This window comes from Platalea leucorodia (genome assembly GCF_965183815.1).
Source record: "Platalea leucorodia genome assembly, chromosome: 14".
NCBI classification, from domain to species: domain Eukaryota; kingdom Metazoa; phylum Chordata; class Aves; order Pelecaniformes; family Threskiornithidae; genus Platalea; species Platalea leucorodia.
Window position 1 is genome coordinate 2,089,268 of NC_138836.1, and position 18,178 is coordinate 2,107,445.

Genomic DNA, 18,178 nt, shown 5'->3' on the forward strand with positions numbered 1-18,178 from the left:
TGTAATACGAAGATTAGGGGAGGGATGTTTGTTTTCTTGGTTCCACTTGCAGTAGCAATATTGATTTGTTTTGTGACCTAGGCTAAAAGCCCTAATATCTTAATCTTCTCATCAGATAAAAAATGTTGGCAATGTGTTTATTTGAAAGGTCGTGGTTAAGAAGAACATTATGTAAAGTGTTTTGATATGCTTGAGTAAAAGAGAACAAAGAAATATAAAGAGAAATATAAAGAGAACAAAGAAATATATTCTACAGAACAAAAGATACCTTGCATGAAACCAGCACAGTGTAGCTATTTATATGCATGCCTGTATTAAGCAGGCTTCTTAGGAAGTAAATGTAGTTTGCTTCCTAGGTTGTTCAAATTTTGCTGTATTTTAGCAAGCCCTGTAGTTTAATACAGTACAGCAGCTGTTAAGTAACTTTATATAGAAACTTTTATTTCTAAGGAACCTAAACTCTTTCATAGAGATCATGCATTACTATACCGCTGTATCTCATTGTGTAGGAGCTGTCTGTTCAACTAGGAACTTTATTTCCCCCAGCAATTGTAGAATAATAGGATTTTAGACAAGCATGCCAAGCAGCTTCCTTTTCTCGGAAAATGTGAAAATATGTACTACTTGGTAGCTGCCTCGGGAAGATGGATGGGTGCTTATGCTCATCAGCTGCTATCGTGGTAACTCATAAGACTAACTTAAAGAAACTCTTCTGTGGCACAAGCTGTCCTGTGAAAACTCAGTGAGTCTTAAATGTGTAACTAAAACACTATCCGCTCCTGTCTGTAGGTTTTCCCTTCCTCTGTAGTTATCTTTTGGGTAGATAGCATCATCTAAGACAAACTTCTTGTGCTTTAGGTAATGGGATTTTTAACTGGGATTTTTTTAGGCCTTTTCTTATCAATAATGGCCTGTGTTATCCCGATAGGAGAAAGCTCCTGAACAACGGACAAACAGCGGTAATGTAATCCAAGAACTGCACGGATCCCAGCTTTTGGAAATCAAACAAGTGGACGTCTGGGGCAAAACGAAGTGTGCCGTGAACTTCTGCTGCTCAAAAGACTGCGATGAGGTAGGAGCAGGAGTGAAGACAAAAAACAACTGGCGGAGTCGAGGCTGCTATCCAGGCTCGTAAGGGATCTAGGCAAACCCGTGAAGGCGTTTAGTCGGAATTTGGGATCATCCCTCAAGCCCTAAGGCAGAGTCCAAAGCTGCAGCCGCACCCCCAGCTTTGCTCTGCCGGGGGCTCGGCCTGGGCCCCTCGCCCGGGGCCGAGGGAGCCGGTGCCCGGCGGGGGATGCTCCGCGGCGCTGCGAGGCGGAGTCTGTCCCGCGGCGGCGGGAGAAGCCCCGCCGGCTGAGCTGAGGCGTTAACACGTGTGGGAGCGCCTTTTTCGGGTGGTTTTTATTTAATTTCCTCTCCCTCATAAGCCGCTGGGTAACGCTCCGCCAACGGAGGGTGCCTGAGGGGAATGGCGCTGCGCAGGAGCCCCGGCCCGAGGGACGGGGGGCAGCGCGGCGGGACCGCCGCCGGCTCTGCCTCGGGCCTCCCCCGCCATGGCGGGCAGTCCCCGGCCGAGGTGGGGATCCCGCTGAGGGAGCGCGGGCCCTCCCGGCCCCGCTCCCCGACGGGACGGAGCCCGGCCGCGCCCCGCCGCCGCTCGGCCCGTACTCACCAGCCGCGCCGGGCAGTCTCGGCGGGGGAGCCGCTCGCCCGCCGGGCCTCCCCCCGCGCCGCCGGGGCCGCCATCAGGGTCACTGGCAAGCGGGACGCCACGGCGCTGGGGACCCGCGGTGGCGCTTCGGGGCGGCCTCAAGAAGCCGGTGTCTGGTTGGTGGGATCCCGCGCGGCCGCCCGTACGCCGCGCGGTGATTGGCTTGGGCAGGGTGGCGCGCGAAGCCGAGCATCCGCCCTGGCGGCAGGTCGGGGCTCGCCCTGAGGGGAGCCCGAGCGGGCTGAGCCGTGAGGAGCGGCCGCTCGGCCCCGGCGGCGGCCCGAGCGGGGCGGCGAGCGGGGCGGCCAGCCCTCTGGCCCCGCGGCTGCCGTCGCAGGGAAGGTGCTGAGGGGCGGTGAAGTGACCCGGGGGCGAAGGGAATGCGTGAGGGGATGGAGAGAGCCCAAGAGCGGCCTGTGGCCTAAGGCTCCAGCCCCTTGGCCAAGGCAGGCCCTGGTGGGTGCCCCGGTTAAGGGGGGATGAGGGAGAAGGGGTGTCCCTTTGCCAGGGCTGTGCCTCTGCAAGGGGAGGGTGACACCTGCAGATCTCCCTCTGAAAAGCTGCTTTTGCCGTAGAGTAACCAACCGACTGGAGGTCTCCAAGGAGCCATGAGGTGGGTGCCCGCACTGGGTGCCAGATGCGCAGGAAGCCATGGTGGGAACGAGCACGCAAATGTACCAAGCCGGTAATCTAACGAGAAATCTAAGCCACTGCAGAATCTGGAAAGGAAATGAGAGGTGTGAGACAGAGGTGGCCCACTTCTACAGAGATTCTTCAGAGAGATTTGGGGTTTGTCTTCTGAATTCGTAGTGGACTGGCTAAATTGAAAAGATGCAGGTCCCATAGTTTTAATTCCTTTCCTGTTCCTATAATTCATTGCAGAGCTTGTGTTATCCCAGGTTGTGATGCAACAGTTCCCATGTGAGACTTTTCTTCACAAAACTGATGTTCATTAGTGTGCTAAACTACAGATGCCAAAGCCTGGTGCAGTTGTTTGCAATTTTATGGCAATAAATTATACAAAGAACTTAAGCTCTGCACTGTTCTCCCTGCAGATGCAGTTTTCGACACGAATGTAGTATTTTGGAAGTGTACTCTATACTCCTTTGAGACAGTCTACATTCACAGTGTCTGAATTGAATATACATACAGAGCACAGGAGTTCTACAAGAGTGATTTTGGCTCTTTTAAACGCAGTCTAAATTTTAGTGAGGAGAATGAAGGCCACAAAACTCCTGGTTTTCCCGAGATGCTTGTTACCCAGAACAATTCCCTAGAATCAGTTAAAAAACCCCACAACTCCAATATACTTGAGTGACACTGTAAGTGTTTTTGGTGTCTTAGAAGGAAATAAAATGGCAGGTCTGGGGAATTTTAGGGTGTAATTTAGAGACAGTACGAGGAAGGGGAAGAGGATAAATGTGTTACTGGAATTGTAATAACATAAGATCATGAGTTGTGCTTAGTGCTGCACAAGCATCTCGCTAGTTCCTCTTTAGATTGTTCCACCCCCAATAAAATCTACTCTAATTAGTAGAAGGCTTTAAATAAAAGGTCAGAGTAAAGATACATCTTGAACAGAGATCCGGAGTCTGGATTGTTTTGCCTCTGACACTGGTTCCCTGTGGGTCTTGAACAAGCCACTAATAAAACCTGCTTTCACTCACAGGTATGCTGTATATAGAATTTCTGTCGGAGACGTGCAGTTATAGGGGCTGATAGACTGGACCTTTCACCTGTTTGTGCCTTTATTTCCTCCTTGGTAAATCTGATCTAACTGTTCCTGTCAGAGTGATTTAGGGACCTGGTGCTTGTAGAGCTTGTTGAGATTAAGTGAAAAACATTATCAAAATGCATTATTACAAAGATGGTTGGAAGAGCAGAAACACCCTTGAGTTGGACAATGTTGCTATGGATTCAGAAATAGGACAGGTATCCAGAGAGCACTTCTCCCATGTATTCCAGTACTCAGATGACAAAGGGAAAACTCAAAAGGCAAATGCTGTGAAGTACTTGAGAGGCACTAAACTGGTATGATTTTTGGATCTGAGAACTCTGGTGTAAAGACCTGTTCTACAAGAAAATGCTCTGTCTTACGTTAAGTCATCATCCTCTCTATTTTTTAATATTACAGAATTGTGAATGAATGGTCTAAAGGTAAACAAGATAATGTTACTTCTGGACGCTTATAGTAATGTGATATTCTGATATGGAAAGCTCAGATCAGTCAATTTTGCCTACAAATTAAGATCACTTTCCATACTTGCTTCAGAATAGCTATTAAAACTATTCCTTGGGTAGTTTGGTTTTTGTTTGTTTGTTTTTCTTCCCCCCACATCCTTGTACTTCTTGGAATTGTTTCACTGTGTAAAGGCCTCCTGTATCATTTTGGTAGGAAATGAATTTACAGAAATGAAACTGCTACTGCAAACCTATGTGTATAGTCTGAAAATGCTTAATTTCATGCTCACCATGTCTTCAGCGCAGGGATATACTGTCTCCTCTTGGGACCACAACATATGGGCAGAGAGATGGCGCGGTCTGCAGTAAGCTTCCGCCTCTGAATGGCTTGCAGTGCCTGACAGATCTAAGGGAACTATTTGACCTCCCTGTATGTGCCTTTCAGTCAGTCCTCATCAGTGTGCTGCTGCGGGTAGAGCAGACATGAAAATTTGAGTAGGACCACTTTAAAGCAGGTATTGTATGCAAAAAAATCTTTCTTTGCCTTTTTTTTTTTAGTTAAGCTCTCTGGCAAGATGTGGAAGTTGCATTTTAATCAATATTTGATGAGTAGCATTTCTGAGCAGTAGTGCAAAAATAATTTAAAAATGAATTAAATTGGTAGAGGAAATTTTGTATTGTTTAGAAAAGGCAATTGCTGTATATCTGATTCCCCTGCCCATTTGCACATTTCATGACAGATGCTAGGAACTGACCATATTTCTAATATGTGTGTAGTGATAAGAAGAATTAAAAGGGGAAGATTGATACAAAAGCTGTCTGAGTCTTAAAAATTAAAAGCAGTAGTTGAGTTGACCAACACCTCTACCAAAGCTGAAGGGAAGATAGCATTTCATTTTAGCTGAATGATATTACTTCCCAGCTCCTATGTATTTTTTAATAAATAAGGGGGATACACATAATTCAATGCCTAATTATAAAAAATAAGTGAGATGATATAGTCCTCAAAAGAGGGAGATTCTGCCTTTCGGTAATAAAGAGCATCTGCTTTGTTTTTCTCCAAACTGAAAGGTAATTGAACTGACAATTCCAAGCTGTCCTGAAAATGACAGATGACTGAATTGGGAGTAGGAAGAAAGCAGAAGCCCTTTTGTACTAAAGAAAGGGAGATGGCACACTATAGTTGGATCTGGTTCCCTTTTACAGATTTCTTTCAGAGCTTAAGCAGCTCTGGGTGACCCCAGCCAACTCATTTTATTGTTTAATTTCTTAATGTCAGCAATGGCTATTACAGTTCCCAGGTTGAGCAGCATTTCCTACATAGTCATTTTTATAACAATCTTGTCCTTCTCTTTGTGACCATAGAAACACATGTGGTACGGAAGGGAATCTGCTTTTGTTGCATTCTTCCTAGTTCACTCAGCTTTAGTGTAAGACTGACGGGTGGGTTTGTTTCGGCCCTTTTTTTCTGCTAGTTTTGAGGCTAAGCTAACTTTTCTTGTCTCTTGGTCTATAAAAGTCAGAACAGTCCCTGTTTGTCTCACATGATGATTAAGCTCCTTCACAAGTGCTCTTGAGATCTGTAATGAGTAAAATTGTGAAGCTGTTTTGGCAGATCAGCTGTTCTGTCTGGGTCACAAGTACCAACACTTATTTACTGCGCTTGGACAGATTCACAGAAACAGACAGTTGTGATAACATTTCAATATGTACGTGAGAAAGCCAGAACAGAGCGTTAGGAGGGGTTCTGAGCAGGGAGAGCTGGCTGATGGTTACAGCAAGGCTCAGAAGTCAAGAACTATAAATTCTGTTCCTAATGCTGTTGAACGTTGTGGCGTTGGTTTATTGTATGGCTTTGGGCAAGCCCTCTATGCCTCTGATTCCCCATTTGCAGAATGTGGATATTTATATTGTGTATACGTGTATATGCCTATTATATCCCTTTGATATTGTTGCCTTTATCACTAACACAAAGCTGCAAGCGAAAATGAAAATAAGTAGTCAATACACAGCAAAGTAGTTATCCAATCTGTTCGCTGTCCTGCTGTCTAAAGAATAGACACAGAAAACAAATTTGGACAGGTTTTTTTCCTTAGTTTTGCTGTCTGATTCTCTAATTAGTGCTGTCACACAATGTTCCAGATACAGGCATGTGGGGGAATCCTATATATAGATCAGAAACCTAGATCTTGGATTAAGGTTTTAGAGAAACTCTGGTAATACCAGTTAAGTCTTGTAGACTCCGTCAATGGGCCAAGCTTGTTTGGTGACCGTTTTAATATTTAATTATGAATGAAGGGGATTCGTTGCCTTTTCTATCTGGAAGTAGTATCTGCAGGTCTGTTGCTTGGGGCCTGACTAGCAGCTAGATGCTAGGTTTTCTCAAGGTATCCAGCATCTTCCTAGAGCAGGTCATACTCATTGCTCTGTCGTTGCATCAGGCGTGTTTGGTGAAGCAACTTCTGCTCCAAGACAGGCTCAAACATCTAGTAAATGGAATAGCTTTGGATTTTATGGCTAATGTCCCTGGCTTGATTATTACACTGAGCCCAACATGGGTTGATGTGAGAAGAAAAAAAGGCAAGAAGGTAATGTTCATGCAGCAAATATCAACAGCCCCGCTCCCAGCATTCCCTCCTTGCTCTGCCTACATTCCTGGCATTCTCCTATTTGCCGCACCCACTTTATTCCTGCTCATCTCAGAGGTATATAGCAAGTCAGTGCCCCTACAGCTGTCAGAACAGTCTTATGGCATTATATTTTCAGCTTGCAAGAAAACTGATCGGGGCATCTTGAGTTATCTACATCTATTCTACGTTCCCCATAGCAGATTGTCTGGATTGTTTTCTATGGGAGGAAGCTCTCTCTCTTGGTTCATATGTCAGGCTGCTTATATACAACTGTGATAACACATATAGTGTGATGTTATGTGAACTGCAGCAATAGAATGCAGAATCACAATGGGAAATCTTGAGCATCTTCAGATGTGTTGAGCCAGTCAGGGTTTCGCTTTAAAAAAAAAAAAAAAGATCACTACAATTCTTTGAAATGAGGAAATGCGTCAGAGGAAGAAAGGTGCATATTAGCAATGTATTTTATTACAATTATTGTGCTGGATGCCATTAAAAAATCATTGCAACAGGCACAAAGTTCCTTAAATTGGCAATTGTGAATTGTAGTTCGTGATGCTCGCAGATCCTCGTGTCTGAGGAGAATGGGCCTAGGAACAAATGTGAAGACTACAGAAAGGATGAAGTGAGATATCTTGGAGAGCTCTAGCAGGAAAGCTTCCTCTGCCTGTGGTTCAGAAGACCCGGAGGCTGAAGCACGTGGAACGTAGGGTTAAGCCACGTCGTTGTAAAGAAGTTGCAAACATTTGGGAAGTTTGTCGAGAAGGCGATCTGTCTGTGAAACACCAGCGCTGATGGATGAGGACTTACCCAGGGCCAGAGGCTCCTTCTGTGAGAGCTGGGATGTGATGTCAGATGCCAGCAACCACCAAGTAGTTCCTACTCATGCTCAAGGGAATCACGCCCACCCCGTTTTATCTTTGATACTGACAGTATCTAAAGTACTCAGATGTTAGATTTTTCCTCGATTGATTAGAAGCCTTAAAGAATTGGGCCTCATGCAACTTCGCATCAAATTAACATCTACAAATTAAGGAACTGCAAATTAAAGATCATTTGTTCTCCACTCAAGCTTGGATTTTTCTTGTTGCAGCCTCCACTCCACCTGAGATATGATCGCTTTCTGGGCTCTTTGTGTCTTGCACTATCACCAGAAAGATTCTGCCGTAGGTAAATTTGCTCGCAATGCGCACAGAACATAGAGACCACACTAGCTCATTCTTTCATTACTGTGTCAGTTCACAAGCTTTTAACTTGTGTTTGCCAATAGAGAGAACAGATATGAATCAAAGCTAGAGCAAATATTTTCTGACTATGAACCCTCTCTAAGTTCAATAGCTCTCCCAATAGTTCCCAGTTGCTCTTTTGTTTGAGGCAGAGGCCCCTGGGCTCCAATTTAAGCTCTGACGCTTAGTTCTCAAAACCACCTTTGAAGTTGCATGTGTTGATGCTCTCAGCAAGTGGGAGTGAGAGGTCACTTCTTTATTCCTTTGAATGAAAAGAAACAGTCTAGAATATCTTCCTGGTTAGCATTTAGCTTCTTGCATCAGCCCTACAAAGAAGTACATTTACTGCATACAGTAGTGCTAAAATGGTGACAAAAATCAGGAACGGGTACATCGGTATCTCTTAATACGTGCTGGAGTTGCTCGTCTGGAGAAGCAGTATGTTACGACAACATACGCTAAGGTCATGCATTTGCTGTGGCAACACTAGAAAAAGTTAATCTTTAGATGACATACAGTGGGAGTTCTGAGTCCTAATAATGTAAAAGTTTCCACAATAATTAAATTCCATTGCAAGGACACAGATACTAATGGAGCATAGTTTAAAGACAGTGTCAAGGTAAAGCACGTGTTATCACTGTGGTTTGTCTTCGGTAACATTTGCGCTAATGCAACTGCTGTTACTTCATGTCATCAGTAACTATTGTCTTTAATCATAACATGGTATTAATACAAATATTCCAAGCAGCAGTTTTAAACCTTGAGTGGCTGCTTACACAAAAATAGTTTTTAACAAATATTCCTCTGATCTATTCATAGCAAAAAACATACATTTATTTCCCCAGACTGCTCTGAGAAGTTTAAAAAGGTATCCAAAAGAAATGTCAGACTCCAAGATTTTTCTTACCCTTAGTACTTCTTAAAATACTCAGAGCTAATCTTAGATTATATTTTATCACCACAAACTGTCATAGAAAATTCAAGCTATTCCTAGACTACAAAAAAACATTTGAAATTGATCCACTAGCAAAACAATGTCTCTGTTGCCTTTTCCACCCTTTCTTACAGCTATGCCAGGATTTCAGCTTTTGCTGCGGTGAAGCTGCCCTGTATTTGCACAGTAAGATGTATATTTTTCTAAAGCATTAGCTTGTTTGCAAGCTGGGGGAACATTCTACATTAACTGGTTTGCAAGCAAGTATATCTCAGCAACTCCTTTATCAGGAATATCTTTCTATAACGCTTTGATCTCTGCTATTTCTAAAATTTGTTGCTTGTTTGATTTTCTGGGACTGCCCTTTTAAAGTCGGGCAGCTGCAGCCTCTTAAAGTAGCTATCATTCAACTGGCAGCTGTTAGCCATATCTGGCTTTTCAAGTCCGGCTAAAAGTAGCTGCTATAACTTTTCGGAGAAGATGTTATTTAACTGATCGAAGGCTTAGTAAGAACTTCTAAATCCTCATTTTGAGGTCATACACGAAACCACAGATTCTGTAAGCCTGTTCTAGGAACAAGTACTGGGGACTTGAGGGATCTTGGAATATAGCTCCGATTTCATCAGTCTTTTTGTCATCCTAGATGAGTCACTTCTGCATCCTCAGAACATCTGAAACATTTGTAGCATCCTCAACTCCTATAGCTCTTTTTCTCCACCCTTTCCAATTTTTGAATGAAGTATTGGGAGAATTCACACCTTCCCCCAACACCCAAATCCAGCAAGAAGTTAAAGCCCTTTAAGTACAATGCTATTAGGAGGAGAAAATGATCTTGCTAAAGGTTTAAACCACGAATTTCATCCAAAAATAACCTCTCAGGAATCTTTATCAAGCTGCTTAAGCATTTAGAATGAGAATGTCAGCAGGCAATGTTTGCAGAACATGGTTTGTAAGCCAAATTGTATGAGGTCGCAGTATATATTCTGATGTTATTTGAATCGTGGTATGGATGAAACCATGACACCCCCCCTGCAGAGAACCGCTGGGGAGATCAACCAGTGTGTGGTTTACTTAAAAAAAGAAAGTGGGTGTAATTAGAGGCTAAACATATGCATCTCTCGTCAAACAAAATATCGATTATCTATGCCTAAATGAGATGTAGTCTTGAACCCAGACCCTGGTCCAGAATAAACCTAAATTTACATGAGCCCAGAGCTGAACTCTGCAGCTTATGCCTCGATACTCTGATACGTGCTGTGCTTGGACCCCACATTCCCAATCTCAGCATCTTTTTGGGGATGGGGGAGTGGGGAACAACCTATCCAAAAAAGAGGGGGGGGGGGGGGGGGGGGAAGTAAGTAATCCCTATAGTTGGCTCATCCTTTCAGGGGAGTGGGAGTACAGTTGTAGAAAGCCTCTAGTTCCAAAACTGGTGTTCCTCTCCAGAGCCAGGGGAAAGCTTTTTTTACTCAGTGGCTTTATCGAGGAATCGAGCCCTGATGTTTCCCTAAGCAACTGTTCTGCTCTATGTTGTAATTAGAGTCTTTTCAAGCTAAAAGAATGTTAGGAGGGTCAAATAGTTAAACCCGGGAATTAGTTGCCTGTGCAATCTGAGTTTTGCCCTCTGTGCATATTTTAATTGCCATGTGTGATCACACTGTTGTGGTTTTTTTTCCTGCAGCATGGGTGCCTTAATGCGTGCTCGGAAGGGAGGATGGTTGTCAAGTAATGGCTCTACCAGGTGTGTTCTTTTGAGTTCGGTGAGCAGTTCTGCACCACTCAGTGCCCGCTCAAACACTGCGTGGACAAGCTCAGCTTTAAGGCTGCCGTGGAGTTTTCCCTGGTAGTTACAGGTAGCTTCTAAATGAATTTCTCCTTGCTAGCTCCATGGTGAGGCAGACTGCCCTCTCCTACAGACAAGTGGAGGCACAGACAAACAAGGCAAATACTTGGCACAAACATGGGGCAGTTTCACCTCCAGAAGCCCGTACTCGTGGCCTCCCTCCCGGGGGGATTCATACAGTCCAACATTGCACACAGAATCACAGAATGCTTTGGGATGGAAGGGACCACTAAAGGCCACCCACTCCATCCCCCTGCCACTGGCAGGGACAGCTTCAACCAGATTGGGGTGCTCAGAGCCCATCCAGCCTGGCCTTGAGTGTTTCCAGGGATGGGGCATCTCCCACCTCTCTGGGCAACCCCTGCCAGTGTTTCACCACCCTTACTGTGAAAAATTTTTTTCCTTGTGTTTAGTCTAAGTCTACCCTCCTTTAGTTAAAAGCCATCACCCCTTGTCCTGTCGCAGCAGGCCTTGCTAAAAAGACTGTCCCCATCTTTCTTGTAGGCCCCCTTCAGGTACTGAAGGCTGCTATAAGGTCTCCCAGAGCCTTCTCTTCTCCGGGCTGAACACCCCCAGCCCTCAGCCTGTCCTCACAGGAGAGCTGCTCCGGCCCTCGATCACGGCGATGCTGGCGAGGGCTCGGTCCCTCGGCTGCTGCCTCTGCCCGCTCGCTTCTACACAGGTCCCGCGGCGAGGCCGGCCGTGGGGCGCGGTGCCCGGGTCGGGCCGGCCGCGGGGGCTCGGCCCGGCGGCTGCGGGCAGGGCGGCCCCGCCCCGCCGCGCCGCCTTCCCCGCCGCCGCTCCTGCGCCTGCGCGGGGGGCGCCCGCCCTCGGCGCGGGGAGGCGGTCGCGCAGGCGCCTGTGCCGCGGTGGGCGGGGCGGGCGGCGATCGCGACGGGCGGCTGACAGAGCCGCTCTCGCGAGAGTTGCTGCGGGAACGGCGGCGGAGCAGGCGGCGGCGGCGGCGGCGCGGCGGGCGGGGGGGGCCGCGGGACGGGGCCGTAGCGGCAGCCGAGGCGGCGCTGGAGGGGCGGCCGGGAGGGGCCGCGCGGGGCCGGGCAGGCGGCGAGGACCCTCGGGCGGGGCGGCGCCCCCAGCGCTGCGCGGTGAGTCGGGGGGGGTGTGTGTGTGTGGAGGGCGGGCGGCGGGCCGCCGATCCCCCCCAGCCCCGGGGCGGCGCGGGGAAGGCCCTTCCCGGCGAGGCCCCGGCTCCCCTGCCCACCGCGGGCCCTGCCGGGGCGGGGGCCGACACGCTGAGCCCCGGCGGCGGGCGTCCCCCGGTGCCGCGGCCTGGGCCCCCGGGGTGCTCCGAGCTCCCCGCTGTGCTCGGCGGGAGCCGCCTCAGCGCTGTCCCGGGGCTGCGGGGCCTGCGCCCCGGCCGGCCCCCACCCTCCTGGGGCGCCGGGGCTCCTCGGGGGCGCGGGCCGTGCGGAGCGGGGCTGGCCCGGGGCGGGGGGCGGAACGAGGTCCCGGGGGCAGAGGCGGTATCTGCTGGGCGAGGTTCCCTGGCTCTCCCTGCCGCTCCCCGACCTCGGGACCCCGGACGGGTTTTACTCTCGGGCCGCTTCCCTCTTCGCCGTTCGTCCGTGGAGCGTTGGCTGTGGTGGTTCTTGGGGCTCATTTTTAATATTCCCCAGAAGTGTTCCCTAACTTCAGGCCGCTTCCGAAGGCTAAAAGGTTGTGAATACCTCGTCGGCAGGTTAACATCCCCACCTTCCTTTCTCCGAAGACCTTTTGGGTCATGCTTCAAGCATGTGTTTCTGTGATAAAGGCGTTTTTCTCTTAGCTGCTTCTTTCTCTTCTGAACTTCCTGCTTGAGATTCAGTGTTGGTTTTGTGGGATAAGGTCTAACTTGCCAATAGAGTTTCAAATAACCTGTAGAAGACAAGGATGCAGTCTTGTTAACTCCCACAACATCTGACTCAGACATCTCTTTTATAACCTAAAGAGAAGAATATTCTGAAGCACAGTTAATAACTGGGAGAGCAATTCATAGATAAATACAGTGTTTAGGGAAGTTCGTGTCTTGTTTTAAAAATTATTAAATGCCTGTGGTCGAGGGCCAAAATTTGAAGGGTCACAGGTTGTTAATCTTCTCCAAACAACAGTGTTGTTTGTAATCAATTTCTGTGCAAACTTTGGCTATTGAGAATTTGTGCTAAAAAAAACCTTTCAATTATTATCGTCTCCTGTGATGATTAAGTCATGTAACATTTTAAGTATTTCATAATACCAGGCAAGCTTGTAACATTTAAAACGGCTTTGTGCAGTTTAAAATAAGAAAAAAAAAAAAGTGGCAATAAATAAATTTTGGCAGAGGTGAAGTTTTCTATTACCTGATAAAATGATTTGATCTGATAAATATTATCTGTGCTTTGTGCTGTAGCCTGGTTTTGTAACTGATATCTTGAGTTGTCCTCTGACAAGACGTGCCTAAGGAAGTCGAACCGTGTTAAGCTAGTAGGTCATGAGTATCATCTATGGCCCTGAATGTTCTGGGGTTTATATGTTGATAATTTAATTTATATTTTACCTCGTTCGTTTATTGTGTTATACTTCCTTATTTGGCTAATTTGAATTAGTGCTCTGCCCTTATGATTTTTTTCTTTCTGTTCTTTTGTCTGGAGCCTGACACTTAACATTTCTGCATGTCTTCCAGATGATGTATCCACACATTTTTCTTTCCACCACCCTCAGTAATGTTTTGTCCTGTAACAGCTGATGAAGCTTAGGATCTGATTCTTTGCAAAGTCTTCCACTGAATGTATCTTCTTTCTTCCCTCGCTTTGGCTTTTCTAAGCTGTCTGGTTTTCTATTCCTGCCTGTTTCACTTTCCAAAAGAACACTAAAACAGTGGAAAGAGAACGATGAGAAAGCTCTCACTTGCTAGAAAAAACATATAAAAATATATATAAAGTATATTAAAAACTGTATAAAGTATAGAAAAAATGTACTGTAAGAGTAGTATAAAAAGCCTACCTTTGCTTGTGTGTTTTTTGAAATAGCTGTTGAAAAGAACGTGAGAATTGTTTCCTGTTGGCTACCACAGGGAGGTTTGTATTTACAGTTACTTATGTTCCATCCTGAGCTGCAGCACTGTGTTGCTAACAAGAATTTACTGTTGGCTGCATCTGCTGCCTTTCCTTCCTCTCCCCCCTCCCAGATTTTTTTAAGAGCAAGAGAAGTATCTTGCCCCAAATCACAGTAAGGCAAGAGGTGGAAAACATACTGATGTTCTGAGAAATCTTAGTCATTTCTCTAGTAAGATCATACGATGATTCTTGTTACGTGTAGTCGTATTTTGACTGTGGTTCATTCATACCTATCTTATTCTGTTTGAAGCCTGTGGAGCTGGGGTACACCATAGGATTTGCAACGTGTCCCGTTTCGCTGCTGTCTGCCCAAAACAAATACCTACAGCTGTGCTCTCAGTGGGGAGAGACCTAGCGCAAGCTGCTTCCCCAGTAAGCTTATTTTTCCCTTGTTGTGCAGTTGGTTTGTTTGTATTTTAATCATTATGTGGCTGACTGCCTATAAGAACTTATTTAATAAGATTAGTGAACAGCAGATGCTTTCTAAGTGACTTCAAGGGAACTGATGTTCTAAGTTTACCTTTTCTGACATTTGCTGCGTAAGTACCTTGGTTTAATATTGTCAAAGCTTTTCCCTGATTTACGTGTAACTTTCGTGCCTAAACTTCAGCTACGCTTTTGCCTAAAGTCATGATGGTTAAAATTTTGTTCTATGCTGCAGCTGTTGTTAGCATCGTTACCTGGAAACATGACTCCTTTATATGCTGACAATATATATGATGGTGGTGGTAATATGAATGCATGTTTGAAGAAAATTACGTGATGAATCTCTTTCATCTTGAATTGTGCTGGAAAATTTCCCAACGTTGTGCTACTGCTAAGCTCAGGGAAATGCCAGTGTAGTTCTTGGAAATGCTGCATCAGTTTCTCTAAGAAAGCTGTGTATTAACTCCTTCAGGTAAAAAAAAAATCTTAGATGCTAATGCAGTACTCGGTAGCAATATACTTGGGTACCCCAAAGACAGGAACGTTTACCGGTTGGCAGTCATTTCTTTCTTTAAATGTCTTGAGCCTATAACGTATTCTTTAAGTAGTGCAACTTGCTGTTACGTTCTCAGGTTTGGAACTTGGGGTTTTCAAGCAGTGTTCCCGTAGCTGACGGTGTTTGCGTGCCCGTATAATGATCCACACCTTCCAGCGTAGCATTGTGCTGTTTGAGACACCAAAACTTCGCTGCCAGTGTTATTGATCCTTTATGAAGGAATAGAAACCGATGATGTTTACCATGAAGCATACAGGACGTGCAGACAGTATGCTTGAACAAATGTTTGCGTTTTCCATTGCTTCACGCACGATCATTCATGCTGCTCCTTAATATTGCTATAATAGCAGAAAATTATAGATACCATCAGTTAAAACCCACAGAGGCCAGGTCAGAAAGATGAGGAGGTGGTGACCCGAGCACAACAGAGGCTGGCAAAGGGAAGATGTTCCCGGCGAAGGGAAGTTGTTGTTTGTATGAGTATGCTGGTGCAGTGTGGAAGACTGACATCAGACAGACAGACGCTTTTTCATCAGCATTGAAACAAAAATTAAGTATCTTAGAATCATCATAGTGTAGCTAAGACGATACGCTTTTTGGTTTTAATTATGTGTGGGGGTCAAAGCCCGGACCCAGTGTGTTCGTTTCCAGTAGTCGCAGTGGCGCGGGTGCAATCCGTTGTGATTGTGATCTTCGCGGCTGTTGACAGCTTTGTCGGTCTGACTGACGTTTCAGTAATGCTGGGTAGGAGTGCCGAAGAAAACCCTGTCCACGTGGGGACTTGGCTAAGCTGGTCTTTTTTTGATCAAGGTAAATCCCGTAAATACCCCTTCTCGTTCTGCCCGTGTCCTGGGAAGAAATCGTAGTTGGGGCGTTTGCCTTGAGCTTCCTTATTCTTTATGGGGAGCTGAGGGTTGGGCAAGCATGGGACTCATGGAATACGAGCACGTTAATTGCTGAACGGCATTTAAGGCGGGTTTTTCTCCGAAATGAGAAAATAGTGTTGCCATCTGCTGCCTTTGCACGTCGCGGGGCTCTTTCTGGGCCGTGAGCACAGCGACTGCGTTAGCAGGTGCACGGGTTCGCTGGCGTTCGCCAGATCCCGTCTCTCTTGAGTTGTCATCGGCGAGTGCCAGCGCCCTGCTGGCCCTTCAGAGGGGTGTTGGTGGTGGTTTTTAACTTATAGACTCTCTCACTTGACTTTTTTTCTGATGCCTTACAGCCTCTGCTATCGAACGTAGCTGGAGTTAGATTAGATCCTTCCTATTCTAACCTGAGATCAAGATATAAGCCTTTTCAGTGGTTTCAGAGCACCTGTGTCTGCCTTGCCAGGTTTGATGTCATTTCTCTGGGCCCGTAAGAGATAGGCAAGCTTGCTGATTTTCACGCTGTGCTTATGAAGCTTTCTTAACACGTTCTGCTGCTCGAGACGCCGGAATTTCAGGGTGGTTGCTTTTACATTAGAGCGAGCCCAAACTTTTGTCTCTCTGTAGTAGGATTTTAGGATGCTTTTCGATGGGCATTTCAATTCCGAGAAAGTCCTGTTACAGAGGACCGGCGGAAGTATTCCCTGCTTTGTCTGACTCGCTGTATTTCGATGGATCCGAGCTGTGTGAAGGGAAGCCCCCGCTACTGCGGGGGTCCTGCCCGGCGCCGCGGTGGGGGAGAGCAGCGCATCGCCCCTGGCAGCCGCCTCCCGCCCTCCGCCGCGGGCTCGGCGCTGCCTCCCGGCCCCGCCGCCGGGCCGTCTCGCCGTGTCCCCCCGCCTGCGGAGCGGCTGAGCGGCGGTGCCGGGCGGGACCTGCCCTCCCGGGGCCCGGCAGCCGGGGCGCAGCGGCGCCGGCGGCGGTCCCTGCCCGCCCGCCTGCCCCCGGGGCGGGGGGCGAGGGCCGGCGGCTGCCGCGGGGCGGGCAGCTCCTCCCGGCGGGCCGGTGCGGGCCGCGGGGCCGCCTCCCGCCCCCGGGGCCGCCATTGGCCGCGGGAGGTGTCACTCGGGCGAGCCGGGCCTGGGCGAGCGGCGGCGGGAGGAAGCGGCGGCCGCGCCGCGCCGGGCGGAGGGAGCGGCGCTGGGCGCGGCCCCGGCCATCGATCCGTGCCACTTCCCCTAATGGCCCGTCTCTTCCTCCTCCTCCCCCTCCCCTAGGGCGGATCGTCCCCCGGCCTCCCTGCATGTGAGAGACGGGGCCGGCGCCTCGGACGGAGCCGGGCCGCGGGAGGGCTGAGCCGGGAGCCGCCGCGGGAGGAGCGGAGGCTTCGGGGAGCGCTTCCTGCCCACCGCCCTGCGCGGCAGCCCCAGCATGGAAGCCATCGCCAAGTACGACTTCAAAGCCACCGCGGACGACGAGCTGAGCTTCAAACGGGGCGATATCCTTAAGGTAAGTGGAGGGTAAGGGCTCGGGAGTTCCCTCCTTCGCCCCGGGCTTTTCGGCTTCTCCCGGGAGCCTCTTCCTGTCCCTCGGACCTGACCCTCCCCTGCCTCCCCGGCAAACGCCATCTCCTTTCACCAGGGTACCTCAAGATTTCCTCAGCCGCAGTCTGACCTCTTTAAGAGCGGGAGAGGCTGTTCTGTTTCTGTGTTAAACATGCATCCCAAAGTCTCTCATTTCTCTCTTCCGAGATTGGAATATTTGAAAACTTAGTCGTAAACTCGGTAGCAAATAAGCAGAAGTGCAAGATAATCTCGACGCTGAACTCCCTTCTACGAGAGGAAACCTTAAAGTAATCGAGATCAATTTGGTATTCCTTTCCTTTGCCTCCTGCCAAGGATTCCAATATCAAAGAACAGTGATTAGATTATTTCTCAGTAGATAATCTTTTAGCATCAGGCTGTCAAATATTGGTGCTGAGTTTTATCTTCAGTCCCGATGAACTCGAGTGATAGGCTTGTGGCTGAATATTTAATGGATCTGTGCAGATGTAAGTGGATGTTGGAGCGCATTAGAGGAATTTTGGTCTATAGTTCTTTCAATACATCAAGGGCTTTTTAGGCTTCATCTTGGCCATAGTAAAGGAATTTGAAAAATATTTGCATGTCTAAAACTTTGTTTTAAAAAACTGGACACACAGAACAAGCCCAAAATTTTATTTGGGGGGGGGAGTAAAATATAAAAATCCGGAGTGATTTGGCCTCAGTGAAGCATAGCTCTGAGCTTTGTTGCTTCCAAGTAACGAGCGCCATATTGCGGAATGCTTTAATGGAGTTTCATTCAGAGTCAGTATTTCTCCATGAACGTATAAGATGGGCTTTACCTTCCTAGCGTGATCTATTTAGTATTAAAGTATTTTAAGCTGCTTCTTTTTAAAATGCTTTGAGTAGAAACTGTTTTGAGAGGTGCTTATCCTGCAGATATAAGGCTGTAACGTTGTGTATGCTGACAAATCAAGTCCTGCAGACCTCAGTGGGATTACTCATCTGCTCAAAATTTTTGCCAGGGAAGGGCTCGATTTTAACTACTATTTTAAGATAAGTTGGAAAAAACAACCTCTACATGTAAACTTAATGTGTGTCTTTTATAGCTGATATTTCAATAACGTAACTGTGGCTGTGTTAAAAGTGCAGTAATAGTGTGTGGCCAT

General features: G+C 47.4%; 2 protein-coding genes across 4 annotated transcripts in view; one reads left to right on the top strand and one right to left on the bottom strand.

Moving 5' to 3' along the window:
- Positions 1-1,754, bottom strand: part of TMEM94 (transmembrane protein 94) — a 53,409-nt gene extending 51,655 nt beyond the window's left edge. For all 3 annotated transcript variants that reach the window (XM_082326917.1, XM_082326915.1, XM_082326918.1), the window contains exon 1: positions 1,676-1,754. The gene's annotated coding sequence lies outside the window, so the exon portion shown is untranslated. The remainder of the gene's footprint in view (positions 1-1,675) is intronic.
- Positions 1,755-11,485: 9,731 nt separating this feature from the next.
- GRB2 (growth factor receptor bound protein 2) overlaps positions 11,486-18,178 on the top strand; it is a 53,420-nt gene continuing 46,727 nt past the window's right edge. Inside the window, exons 1-2 of the mRNA XM_082327127.1 lie at positions 11,486-11,634; positions 16,746-16,977. Of these exons, the coding sequence (XP_082183253.1) occupies positions 16,900-16,977 (78 nt within the window). The 5' untranslated portion in view covers positions 11,486-11,634; positions 16,746-16,899. The remainder of the gene's footprint in view (positions 11,635-16,745; positions 16,978-18,178) is intronic.